At 53.6% G+C, this 13,947-nt stretch overlaps 2 protein-coding genes across 2 annotated transcripts; both read right to left on the reverse strand.

Annotated features, from left to right (window-relative positions):
* Positions 1-1,595: 1,595 nt before the first annotated feature.
* Positions 1,596-11,946, reverse strand: J4E78_005086 (uncharacterized protein; the record flags this gene model as incomplete). The annotated part of the gene is made up of 6 exons (XM_049365708.1): positions 1,596-1,721; positions 1,771-2,972; positions 3,842-7,457; positions 8,145-8,199; positions 8,249-11,037; positions 11,083-11,946. The coding sequence occupies 6 exons, from the start codon at positions 11,944-11,946 to the stop codon at positions 1,596-1,598; spliced, it is 8,652 nt and encodes a 2,883-aa protein (XP_049222423.1).
* A 384-nt stretch (positions 11,947-12,330) lies between these two features.
* On the reverse strand, positions 12,331-13,884 carry PRP46 (pre-mRNA-splicing factor prp46; the record flags this gene model as incomplete). The annotated part of the gene is made up of 2 exons (XM_049365709.1): positions 12,331-13,254; positions 13,309-13,884. 2 exons carry the CDS (start codon positions 13,882-13,884, stop codon positions 12,331-12,333), a joined length of 1,500 nt encoding a protein of 499 aa, XP_049222424.1.
* Between the last annotated feature and the right edge of the window lie 63 nt (positions 13,885-13,947).

Raw genomic sequence — 13,947 nt, forward strand, 5'->3', positions numbered from 1 at the left:
AGTCTTGTCTCGTGTTGAATGATCGTAATTACAGCGAGTGTGTTTAGGGCTTCGTATGACGTGTTGGACAGCAACGGACCGACAGACGTTGAGTTTAATAAGAGAGTGTGGAGAAAGTCTGCTTGATGATTACGACGCGTTGAACAGACAGTCTGACTGACAGTGAAAAACTGCAGGGAGCGAGCAAAAAACAGTGTAATGAGCGTAAAGGTTTGCGGTAACAAAGTGAGAGCGAGAGATGAGCAAAGGGAGGATCCCCGGCTGTATTTGAAACTATGGGCACAGGGCTCACGCGCTCCCTTCACGATAGGTTTGCTGCTCGCCTGCCTGTGTGTTATTCCCCTTGGGGGGACGGGGGCCAGTGGGAAAAGCGGCTAACGGATGGGGAAAAAATAAGATTACTACACCAATCTTGTGACGGGGCCTGAGGCGGGCGACCGCAAAATGGTAATTGGAATGGGGATATTGGCAGCGCAAGCGAAAGTGATTCGCTGATCGCGGTAACTCCTTTATGCTGTGCTGTTTCTGTTTGGTTGGGGGCCCTCCAGTTTTCTTGCGACGTTTGACAGTTGATTCTTTTTTGCTTTTGCGCGCACCCGTTTGTTCGCCCGCTGGATGTCCGCAACAACTCCAAACACGACGGGATCGTGATCACGCGATAGAGTCGCCGGCGTGCGATGGCGGTTGGCGGCGCTCAGGGCAAGGTGTCTCATCTCCTTGAAGCGCGGAGAAGCTTGTGGGCAGGCCAATCAGAAGCGGCAACGACGTCGTTAGTGGCAGGGTCAAATTTCCACTTTTTAAGCATGGCAGGGGTTCGCGCTGCCGTCTCCAGGGCAGCCCACATGGCCTCAATTCGTGTGCTGCAGGGACGCATGAGGTGCATATCGTGTTCTTCGCAGCCTCGTTTTGTCGCGTGCGAAGCTGGTACTGTGTCATGAGAGCGCTCATGGCATGCAGCGCTGCAGTACTCTTTCAGGTACGGCGTGTATAGGACATCGCCGTTTCCATAGTTCGTCGCGATATGCCAAGGGAGGATTGCCAAACTGAAAACTGACAAGCGACACTGCACATCGCAATTAGTCGCCGGCAATTCGGCACTACTGCCCAGATAGCAGAACACCAAGCGCCGTTTTCCCATCTGCCGTCAAGACATCGTGAACTTGGCCATCATGGTTGATCTGCATAACACATTTCGTTTATAACGGAACACATGTTCTTTTGGTCATTCCACCGTCGAATAACGGCTGGCGGTTATTTTCCCAGGTGCTCGTCCACGGCGCAGGCCTTATTCTGGACGCGGTCGACGAGAACCGTTGGTAGTCAGGGTCAAAGATAAAGCGCGGGTCTCGCTATCTCGCCCTATTACGTTACGTACTATCGTTTCAACCACAACGCGATTCACGAACAACATCTGCAACGATAGTACGTTTCTCGCAAATGCTGATGCATTATGATAGCGGACACAGCTACACCTCAAGAGCTTGGGCGAAGATAATCGAGATCTACGGCACTCATCTACCGACAGAACATTTTAGATGAGGCTGGAACGACGCACATAGCTTCGCAATATCACCGAAGCGCCAATCCGTCTTTCTTCAATCCTCCATCTCCCTGGCGCGTGATACTCCAGCGACGGCAGTATGATTCTGGCCACCGACGGGCTGACCGCATTCCGGACAGCGCGCTTGCTGCATGGGCATACCGCATTCTCCAATGGCGAACTGCACTGTGTTAGATTATGATATTTCAGATCGGAGAGGAGGCACTTACTGGATGGCCGTTCACACACTTGTACCAATGCCCAGAGTGAGTCGCGATACCGCCACGTCCACTAACCATGGCCTTCTTGATAGATTCCAGTTCTTCCTTGGACACTGCCTCGTAGAACTCCTTGCTGAGCATCTTCGATGCAGCGACGACAGCTTGTCGCAAGTTATCCCGTCCACTGAAGGAACTCTCACAAAGCGTGTCCGCCTTTGCCAACAGGTCCTTGGCGGTGTTGCGGTAATTCATGGCCCTTGCGCGATCGTTGTTCTTATCAGACTGAGCACTACCAAAGAACTGGGCGATTCGAGCGTAGTGCAGTGTAGCCTCAACCGCAAGTTTAGGCAGACTCTCACGTATGCAGTCATCAATGAGCCTCTTCGTGTCTTTGAGGAACCGATCCGTCTTGGCAACGGGTGAACCACTGGGAAACTTGAGGGGCAAGGTACTCTGGAAATGCTTCTGATCCACAGTACGCATGATCTCGAAGTTCTCCTCTAACACTAAGCAGCGTACCTTGATTTCGAGGAGGCGGCCGCCGAGGGTGATGCGTTGATCGCGATCGCGTTTGGCAGACTTTTCGGACGAGTCGATTGTCAACCTTGCGAGCTCAACATCCAGTGGTTCACTTCGCGCCATACTATGCACGGTCGCCTGGTGCAGCTTGTATGTCGGTTGGTGTCGGGTATCCATCCTAAGCTGAAACGCCTTGACTGCGTTTAGGAGCTGAATAGTATCCCTTGCGCGATTGTTAATCTCGTCGTTGATGGACTGCATGGTGAACTCGTGAGCTTCCTGACCGCGGAGCTGGACTGGCTTATCGGGAACAACCGACATGCGCGACTTTTCGAGGTCCTTCCTGACTTCTATGAGCTGGCCTTCCAGTTGCTGCAAGTCTTGTTGACCGTTGACGATGAAGCGCTTGGACATCTCATCGATGACAGCTCGGTTGATGAGCCGGTTGTAGCGCTGGGTAACATACTGCTTGACAGGCTCTCGACATTTGGGGCATTGTGGAATCGATGCAGACAGCTCGGCGTCCTCAATCAGTCCGGTAAAGGCGCCCGTCTTCGTATCGACGCTATACACGTCTTTGAGGCCGACGACTCCGTCCAGAGTTTCGGTGGTGAAGAAGTGACCGCAACCGAGAACGACTATGGGCGATTGATCCAGGTCGATTTTAGCATAACGAGACCCCATGATCAAGTCTGGCTCTTCCTCCGGCTTCATGCCACACTCTTGACAATACTCGACCGGGCATACTTCCCCACAAATGCTCGGACACTGATGACCGCACGGGAGAAGCTTGGTGCATCGCTCGTCGCATGGTAAGCGGCTACACGGGGCCGAGCAAGGCATTTTGCAATCGCCTTGATGCTCGCAGGACCATGCACAAGGCTCAACGCACGGAGCACAGGGCTCGTGGCACCTCTGTGGACACTTGGTATGTTTGCAACGTACCTGAATGAGATTAGAGAAGTGTCACAAAATTGATAGGTATCACTTACTTCGCAAGGCGCTTGACAAAGACCGCAATCCGTACCATCGTGACATCGGCGATTACAGTCGTGATTGCAAGTCCCATGCTTTCTACCACAGGTCTTCCTGCAAGTAGCGTGCTTCACCACCGGCTGATCGTACATATCCTTGGTATTGCACTGAGCGCAGGTTCCGGGGCATGGATGACCACACGATAGAGGTGTGTTGCACAGTGTAGGGCACTTGAAGTCTTTCTTGGAGACATCTACCGAGCACTTCAAGACTACATCGTGTTCGCAGCCAGGTACACGCTTCGAGATCTTGACGTCGCAGGGTATGCTGGTAGGATTCTGGGTGAGATGACAGGCGACGCCGTGCTTGACATGACCACATGGAAGCTGTACGTGGTCCATCAATATCATACACTTCCCACAAGGCTCTCCACATGTAGCCTTCTGGCATGCATGGTCGCAGGGCTGATGCCGGCGCTGACACGGCTGCTCGCAAAGGAAAACCTCATGCATGGCTTCCGAGTGACATCGGGCCCCACATTGATGGCCGCAGTCGAGACGGTCGGCGCATGCTTCCCTACAACCACCTTCAGGGCTCAACTTGTGAAAGTCGTCAGGCTGCTGTACTTGGGCGTCGGTATCAGGGTGTCGAGGGCAACGCAAAGCCAGAGCTTTCCCAACTGATTCGGTCGCACGTAGCATCCCGATGACTTTCTGCCACATGTCGACGCTAGAGTAGGTATCTGCATTACCTATGAGGTACATGCCATGTTGAGCGCGACTCAGCAAAACGTTGATACGGTTTGTCGTTTTGAGAAAGCCGACGTTCTGTCTATCGTTGCTTCGCACAAGAGACACAATGATGATCTTCGCCTCTTCTCCTTGGAAATTATCGACCGTCGCAACCCTCAATAGTTCCGACAATTGTTTCTTCTCCAGCGGCTTGCCCTGGTAACTCTCGTGAGCGGGTACTGCGGTCTTTGCTGTATCGTTGTCTTCTACAGCGAAACCGTCCCTCTCAAGCGCTTCTCGATCTCGATCACTGAGGCAGATCTCAAAATCGCTGCTCATCGCGGCGCGGAGTTTCTGAAGCTGGCCAGTGTATGGGGTTAAGACTGCGATGTCATCGGGCTTGTACACACCCTGCCGAACGATATGCCGGACCATGGCATGCACCATCTTGACTTCCCACAAGTTGGACTTGGACTTCGTATCATGTGTATCTGCACCCTTCTCGTTTTCGAAGTTGGTGTGGTCGAGCCAGAAGACATTGCGGCGCATACCAACAACATCCGGCAGCTCGATGGTAGACGGATGGTCCTTGAGCTTATCGTAGATGGTTTCGCGAATCAGCGAAGAGATTTGCGGGCGCATTCGACGCTGTACATTCAGTTGAGCAACAGGCATCAGAGGCCGCCCGGGCTCACCGATCGAGAGTCGCTCGAACTGACTCCTATCGAGCGCGTGAAGCTTTCCTCGCTCGCTCTCGAGCGATAAGTCGCGGAAGTTGCTGACAGAGGGCCGAAGCTGCTCGTGATCACCAATCTGGATGAGATGCTCAACATCGGGAAGCATCGCCGAGATCATGTGACTCTCCATGACCTCACCGGCTTCCTCGCAGATGATCACCTTACACTTCACCTGCTGGAGAACCGAGATACGTTTCGCCAAGCCGGACGTGGTAACCCCAATGACTTCAGCCTCTTCTAGCAGTCGTCGGTTCAACTCCTCATGGATATTGCTCAATTGTCGTTGAGTCTTGGCTGCACTATTGACGATTTCGAAGAGCTCGCTGACCTTGTTTCCTTGAGCTTGCGATACCCAGGAGGCGACAAGTGCGCTTCTCTCAAGCATTGACAAAGAGAACACGCTTGCAGTCGCCCGCTGGATTATCTGCTGTAACTCGCTTTGAGTTAATGAGGTTTGGCCATATGCCTCAGTACCGGCGATCCATACATCGAATGGGTGGCGGCCGGCTGTCTTGAAGCCTTCGTCATCGACAGAACGGAACTGATTGTAGATCTTCGGATATTCTTCGTGGATATGGTCTTTGAGCTTATGCCAGTCCGGACGCTTCGACAAGCCATGAAGACCACCAAAGAGCATCTTGGCCTCCTTCTCATTCTGATCTAGATCCTGATAGTTCATCGCCGCCATATACTTTTCTGACTTGGTCTTCGTCTCCAATTCGCCGACGGTGCGCAGGCTGTGGTTGAGAAGCTTCTTGGACTTGCTCATGCCGCCAACCCGGATGAGCTTGTGGACGCCGATATCGATTAGGTGTTCGAGGAACTGATCCAAGGCGTGGTTAGTGTAACATACGATGAGTATAGGACCGAGATCGCTGTTCTCCTTGATCCCCAGCAGTATCCGCATGATCTGTAGGCCCAAAAAGCTTTTTCCCGTTCCTGGAGGTCCTTGGATGAAGGCGAACTCTCGGGTTAGCGCAGCAATGAGCGCGCGACACTGTCCACAGTCAAGTTGCGTTTTGGCCTCCAGCTTATCGAGTAACGCCTGGTCGTCACATGATGATGTTGGTTCGATAGAAAAAGAGTCTTCTTTGTTGCCATCTTTCAGGAGAGCAGTCACGGGGAACTTGAAGCCAGGCGCGCGCGCGTATAGAGGTGGAGGAATTTCGTGAGTCTTAGGCGTCGAAGGACGGTCATTGTGTTTGTCCGGGACAACCCACTGCTGAAACGGTAGACGATTCAGTCGCTGCATCGCCTGTAGGCTTTCCAAAGTGGGTGAAAAGGTCGCCGGCATGACCTTCGGGAACTCTAGCAGAACACCCCGGGCTGCTCCGATGTTGGCTTGCATGAGCATCTTGACCGTTGCTCGATCTTGAGTTACCAGGCTAGCCGTCATGTAGGCCATTTGATTGTGGTGTGTCAAGCTGTACTCCTTTGTCGGATCAGTGTCCTTGTTTGAGACAGTAAGGAAGATGTGTTGAACGACATTGTCCTGGATCCATATGAAGGACAAAAGCGACCCTTCGTCGAATCGCCTTGATTCCTCCCACCAATTCACCTTTTGGCTAACACTTTTCTTGCGGACTATCGCAGGCTGCAAAAATTCCATCTGAGCTTGCAACCCCATTCGCTTGTCGAGTGTGACATAGCTGACGCGAGCGCTGGTGTACTGATTGGCGCGTATATCTCCTAGGCTGATATTGGGGTGAAGCAACGTGTTGGCGTCTTGCGATACAGCATGCATGATTCCAGCCAATGACCCCTTCAGCTCACCGAAGATATCGTGGCGCAACAGGCGGAAGTAAGTATCTATGTGGCGTTGCACGCGATCCTCAAGGAAGTGTGGCTGGTCGGGATCGGTATAGGGCAGATATTCCTTCGCATCGCTTATGATCTCATCCCGGGTCGGGAAGATTACCATGTCGCCAATGTCCTTCTTGTCGTTGTCAAAGCGGTCCGAGGGGACTACGATGTCTCTTGGGTAGAATGATACAGGGCCGCCAGCATAGTTGTCGTCTTCAACCCCATTGTCACCGGTGGTTTCGGCGAGGAGTCCGTGAGCTCTAGCTACCAGGGCTCGAATATCATGGAGGCGATTGCTTATTCGTGTTGAGGTATCTGGCGATACCAAGTCTTTGTAGAGGTCGCTTACAGCCTGGATGGAGTCCACCAGCGGGATGATCTCATCGTTGAACCGGGCTCTACGCTCACGTCTCAACAGCTCGAAGAGAGCCGTCGCCATGGCGAGAAGGGTCGTCTCGTGGTCCTTGGTAGATGCCGAAGAAGATGTCCGAGCTGCCACCAGAGCCTTGCAAACCCGCTGGAGATATGAGACTGCAGTCCGCCCACCGACACCACCGAAGAGGTTGTAGATGGAACCGACGTGTGTATCGATCGCAAGACATCGAAGGAGTGAGGAATGCGTAAGCGTAAGTAGGAAATGGCGGGCGTTGCTGAGGAAGGTGTCGTAGTCCGAGCCGACAACCTTTGAGTTCAGAATGGCGAGGATATGACGATGACCACTTTCATCATCCGAATCATCGTTGAGGTCTTGCGGGAGCTGCTGTCGCCAGTCTCGGTCTCCAGCTTCGAGTATGCCAAAAGCACCCTCCCAGAGGCGTCGCATGGTCGTTGGATCAGTTTCCGACTCACCAAGGCGGCGCTTCCATGAGCTATAGGACTTTCGTGCGGCTCTCTGCTCATCCGTCTCTTTGGCCCTCGCGGGCTTGGAATCCTTTGTGTTGCGATCGTGCCTGCCTTGGGTAGAACCACCACGTCCACGACCGCGATCTCCGCCTCTGCCACCTCTTCCACCACGGCCGCCTCGTGGATTGCGTCCGTCGCCGCGCCCGTACATCGTGAGCTGGTTCGGGCGTAGGTTTCAGCAAGATCTGTGAGAAGATGCGTCGCTGTAGGGATGGTGTTGGTGATAGTCTCCGTTGGGAAGGAGCGACTGTATGTTTTGTGCGGACGCTAGCCGCCGGAAAAACCCTGCACGGTGTGGTGAGAGGTGAGAGTGAGACGTGAAGCGGTGGGGGGGCGGACGTAGACAGCAGTGCCGCGAGTGCTGTATCCAGCGCAAACATTCTTGCATGAGCATACGGGCGCCTGTATCAGTCAGTCTCGACGGTGCAGCAAGTCTTAAATATATCACCTGCCCTTTATCGTGACTTCGGAAAACTGATGTTGAACGCATCATGCCACCCTTCCACTGTGAACCTGTTGTGATGACGTAATGCGAGTAAGAAGAGGAAAGAGCGAGGTGGTCACCCATCAATCATAGACGGAACGAACAGGAAACACAAGAATGTCAATAAGAAGAACATAGACAATATGGCATTGAAGAAAATCCAATACTCCACCTTGATGAGTCCCGAACGCCAGTTATGCTCTTCTCATGCCCACATCACTTCGTCCCAACATCCGGAAACAGAACCTGCACCATCTCGTCGAGAAGCGTGAAAGCGATATGTGTACTGCATCCTCATTAGCATCATCCACCCAAGAACCATTCCGTAAACTTACTTCAACCGGGTATTATTGATAGTCCCCTCAATCTTCTTCGCCGCCAACTGCGCATTCTGCCTCCCCACAACACTACTCGCCAACTCCGGGACGAGAGTGCTCAGAACCTCGCTCGCCGCCTTCCTACTGTTCTCTTTATCTTTGCTGGTTCGTTCAACACCGACTTTCATCCTGCCGTTAGGCCACATACTGTCCTTCAGCGTGTCGATGTACTTGACGATGTTGTTTTCAGACAGTAGGTTATCGAAAGATTCGCGGACTTTGCGTTCAATGGTGCCGCCAAGAAGTTGGTGCAAGACTACGACGACAGCGCGGCCTCGGAGCCAGTTGTTCTCGCGGTTTAGTTCGAACGTTTCGAGGAAGATGTCGCAGATTGGTTTGACGAAGGGCTCGAGCTCTTTGTTTTCGAAGGCGAGGAGTTCGGCTTCTGCTTCTGCGTCGTTGTTGGGTTCGCCCGCGACCAGAACGCCGGAGGAAGACAGGTTGCCCGGTTGGGCGGTCGCGCCGTTTGTGTTGGCAAGCTGGGTGGTTGCGGCTGATATGAGGTTTTGGCCTGCGACGGATAGCTGATCGAGGACGGGTATGTTGCCTAGAAACTCTTCCATACCATCTGCGACTGAGTTGTAGATGCGAGTTACGAAGTCGTTGGAGTTTGGGTCCTGGTTTCGCAGGGCATCGGCGGGGCTGATCGCAGCTTGTGAGAGGAAGGCGCGTAGTTCGCGGCTGCGGCATACAGCTGGAATGAGTAGAAGCTCCCTTAAATATTTCTCAAGTCCAAGCCTTCTCTTGTGCAGGAAGTCTTTCTGGAGCTTCAGCATCATCTGCCGGCGTGGGAACTCCAGATTTCGGACTTGGGGAAATTTGGCGCGGAGCCTTTTGTTCAGTTCGTGGAACTCGCTGTATCGTCGTGAGACGACCCAAGTAGCGGCAGGCATCTGGTCGCCAGCACGTCGTCGTACTTCGATGACGTACATAGCATACTCCTTGCCGTCTTCCTCTGTGCCGACCATGATTGATTGAATGAACACAGTCGCGCGTCCGTACAAGCTGTTGTCGCTTTCTTGGACGATGTACTGCTGACGCTGTAGCTCTTTCCTCTGTATCTCACGCTGAAGGCTGGCTTTCGATTTTCGCAAGATCCTCAGTTCTGCAGCGTTGTTTGTCAACTCAGCTTTTGATGTAAGAGAGTCGACGATAGACTCTTGGGATACCAGGCGCTCAATATCAGCCGTTAGTGCATCGATAGCTTCGGCGAGACCCAGGTCTCCAGGCGCCGCCTCGTGAATCTCTTCCTCTTCTGCTTTGCTCCTCGGGACTGGGTCATCGATCTCGTCCTCCATGAACCTTTCTTCATCACCAAACAGGTCATCATCAAAGACACCGCGCGTTCTGGGCTCTCCAACCAAGCCAAGGGACGCTATGCTTGGCTTGAGACTGTCTTTGCTTTGCTGCAATTGTGCTTGCGGGGCTGGGGATGACGCTCGTGGTAGATCGACGGATCCTCGCATGGAAACACTGTCTAGTGGCGATTTCAGACCCGGCTCGTAGAATATCGAACCCTCAGGCTCGTCCATAATGTCGATGATGGCAGCCTGCATAGCATCGACGACCTGCGTATTGTTGCCATTGGAGCGGTCATGACCAAAGTCTGAGTTGAGGCTTGCGGTTGAGTGTGCGAGAGGGTCTGAGTCGTAGTCCTCGTCGAAGAGAGGTGCGCGTGCAGATGATGACCTATGTACATCCAAAGAACGGCGTGCAGGTGGCTCAGCGTTTTTGACGGCTCCTTGGCTCTTAAGATCTGATGACGATGCGACGGCTCGGCGCAAGTCTCCTTGTGGTATCTGCAATGCGCTCTTCTGCCTTGACTGGGTGCGAATCATAGCAGGGGCAGCCGCAGACGAATTGTCGAGTGTTTGCGCTACAGTCCTCGTATTCACACTGCTGTTCTGAGCGTTCGCCGCCTCGTCCATGGCCAGCCACTTGTAATACAAGTTGGACTTCTTGAACCTTCGGAAGTAGGGTTCCTGTAATTGTTCGTACGCCGCCGTCTGAGCTTGGAGCAAAGAACGTCGCGCATTATGATACTGCTGCGGAGTCGCCTTCCGCCCGGCTTTGAGAAACTCAGAGACCGCTTGTCGAGCTTCGGGAAGTATCTTCAACTCCGGGTTCGACAAATATCCGTCGTAGATCTGCGCCAGGTCTGCACGGTCAGACTCTGTCCATGCAGGAAGCGAGCCTATATAGTCTGGCGCTTCTTCAGTCTCTACTTCCAATGGATTGCGAAAGCCGTCCACCACGATCCAAAACTGCACCAGCCGCATCAAGTCCGCCTGATCCATGAACTCCATGAAGCAAGACAGTCCTGACGCATCGTACAGCACTTCGCGTAGAGACGCGTTCGCGAACTTGGACGAAGTACGCTTGTGCTTCGGCTTCTCCTGTGCGGCAACCTTTGCCCGAACCGAGCCACCAGCACTGAGGTTGTTGACTTTTGTATCCAGAATCTGTCGCGCTGTTTCTAGACGCCGCAGATAGACAGGGTCTTGATCTTCTACCGTGGAATCCTTCCGCAATTGACTTGACACTTCGCTGCGAAATCGTCTAGCATCTGCAAGAGTATTGGTCTGCCTAATGGCTCGTATGAAACGTTCGAATCGTCGCTCGTTATCGCCGGGCGCAAGCTTTGGAAACTGGACGTTCTTGGGGTTCTTCGGTGAGGGCGGAGCATGTTCATCGAGAGCAGCTCGAATCTTGCGGACAGTTTTCCTTTCCTGTATCAACGATCGTCCCTGAATAGATTAGCGACGGTTTACTATGAGCGGGGATTTTCTTACATATCCCTCCATAAGCTGGTTCCATGTATCTGGGTCAGCAAGCATCTGCATCACAGGAGAGAGGACTGCGCAGGCCACAAGCTCTTTGATCAGTACATTGACAGCGGGACTGGTTGACATGTTCGCAGGCATAATCTTTGGCAGTAGTCGCGTGACGATGCTTCGTAGATGTTGCTGCTGTATAGGCTTGGTATTCGAGTATGCCAACGACGCCGCCGGGTGCAACCGGCCCTCTTTGTATTTGGCTGCGATGGCCAGATCAAGCTCCTCAGAATCTGTGATGTTCCGCGACAGCTTGCGTCCGCGAACTATGCGCTCTGCCTCGTAGGACGCCCGCAAGTGATCGGTGATGAGAGGTATCATGCGCGACACGACTGTCTCGACCATATCTACTGCCAGTATGCGCTCCCGAACTTCGCCCATTGCAGCCCGTATCGCATTGTCCACCTCGTTGACGAATGTCGGGCTTTTGCTGATACTGCCGTACCAGCTCTTCACGAAGTCGCGCAGTATCAGCCCAATGAGCACGTCGATGCTGTCTGATATCATGAAGGACGCGGGGTATAGCGGCTCCATCATGTACATGTTCCTCATGTCCAAAGCCTCCCTCTCAGCCTTCCACCTGTCCGGCGCAACGAAGGCGACATGGCGCGGTCCATAGTCGACCTTTCCTCCGCTTCGTAGGTCTGTGTCCCAGGCGATCGTGAAGGTGAGCCATGCTAGCAGGGCAAGCGTCGCGAGTACTCCGGCGAAGAAGGCGTAGGGCAGGTAGTGCAGCTTCGGCTGCCAATGGGTCAGGTACCCCCAGGCGATGAAGACGGCGATAGCGGCGAAGACCAGATCTCTGCGCTTCACGGGGGCCATAATCGTGCGGGTGGCGCCCGTTTCTGCATCTTGAGCGGGATGGCTGAGGGTGCGGGAGGCTTGGTGTTCTTTGGACAACCCACTTTCGAGCTTAGACCACTGCTGACGTCGACCCGCGTATATCGTATTCAGCGAGTATACAAGCGTTAGTATCTTGATCTTGACAGCGAACTCAACAAGTGTAGAACATAGAGAGCACCTTATGAAGTTTCTGGATTGCGCTAGAGTTTTGAGCGCTATCAACCCCCGTGGAAAACTGCGCTCCTCGTATTTGGTATAACCTCCAATGCAGATAATGCCATGATCCCAATAGTTTACATTCATGACGCCGTTCCAACTCCGATACTATGCACAAGCTTTCTCGTCTGCCCCGACCATATCCATCTAGAATTTCCGTCGTCCAAGTGTCGGCTTCCAGTCGAGCGGGTGTGTCTCTTCCGTGGCGTTCTCGTCCTGCTTCCAAATCTTGATAGACTTGTCCGACTCTCCGGTGATGAGACGCAGGCCGGTCTTGTCGAATGTCGAGCACATAACACCTGCTTCGGCCTCAAGAGAACCCGGTTGTGCGATACTTTCGCCATGCTGGAACCGATGGCCTGTCTTCCAGTCGTAGAACGAGGCTTCGCCGTTGTCGCTACCGGCAAACATGATGTTGTCCTCGTTTACGGAGAGTGTGTTGATGATGCTGTTGACCGGCGAGAAGTTCTGCATGAAGTCGCCGTTCGGGCACAGCCATTGTTTCGCCGATTGCGCCGATCCAGATGCAAATGTGAATTCAGTAGGATGTGTAGCGAGAGAGCGAACCGACTTCTTGTGATGTGTGAGAACCGTTCGAGTCTTTCCAGCGACTAGGTCCCAGAGTCGTATTGTGCTATCCATGCTTCCAGACAAGACTTGGGGCTCGGCTTCTTGACATTGGATCGAGGAAATGGTTCCTTTGTGGCCTCCGAGAACATGGATGTTGCTGCGCGAGCGCATATCCCAAACGCGGACTACACCATCTCGTCCTCCGGTGCAGAGCACATCCACAGTCGGGTGAAGCGAAAGCGAGTAGACTCCGCTCAAGTGGCCGTGGTAATGTCGGATGACTTTGTTGGTCTCGAGATCCCAGCATTTGACCATTTTGTCTTCTCCGCAAGAGAAGAGATATGGATGCCTCGGGCTCACTGCAAGTCCTCTGACTGCAGAAATGTGTCCTGTCAAGGTAATCTTCAGTTGACCGCTGGCTAGATCCCAAAGCTTGATTGTCCTGTCCGCGGCACCGGTCGCGAACCATTGGTTTCCAGGCTCCATCGCCACCGATCGCACCTATACGTAGTCAGCCGCTGTCGCTCTCTTGTATAATACTATCGCATAACTTACCCATCCCATATGTCCGCTAATAACCGTCTTGACCTTCCACGGCGCATGCCAGTCGGGCTTCGCTTGGCGAACCACGTCCTTCCTGACCAACGCGCTGGACGTCTGGTCTCTGCTTGGCGTAGGTCCATGAGCGTTCGGTGCAGCGCCCTTGCCTCCTGCTCTCACTGCCAACTGCATCGACTGTGCATCACGCGCCTTGTCCGCCTTCTCTGAGACACCATCAATCATCTTCTGCATCTTAGGATCCGAGGCCTTCTCTTCAGCGTTCTGTGCCTTGATCTTCTTGCGTCGCTCGGCCGCTGTAGATGCTGCGCTGGCCATCTTCGCAGCTAGTGCGGGTGGTAGCTCGCGTACATGCTCATATTCGTTGCGAATGCGCGATGCGACGCTGGCCTGGTCTGCGGCGGCCGAGGGCGCTGGTGTGGTTGGGTGGATTGAGAAGCTGCCATTCGAAGCGTGATCTAGCGCCGCTGATGACGCGAAATCGGCGGCGAATATCTCGCGTGTCCGTTTCGACGAGGATCGAATAAGCTGTTCCGCCGTGCTGAGAGGTCGCGAAGCTGCGGTTTCGGCCATGTTGGCGACGTGATGTGGAGGGGAGGAGGATTACTGCATCAAGATTAGCTGTGGCTGTTCGCG

The sequence above is a fragment of the Alternaria triticimaculans genome (genome assembly GCF_023758025.1).
Source record: "Alternaria triticimaculans strain BMP 0046 chromosome Unknown scaffold_6, whole genome shotgun sequence".
Classification (NCBI taxonomy): Eukaryota; Fungi; Ascomycota; class Dothideomycetes; order Pleosporales; family Pleosporaceae; genus Alternaria; species Alternaria triticimaculans.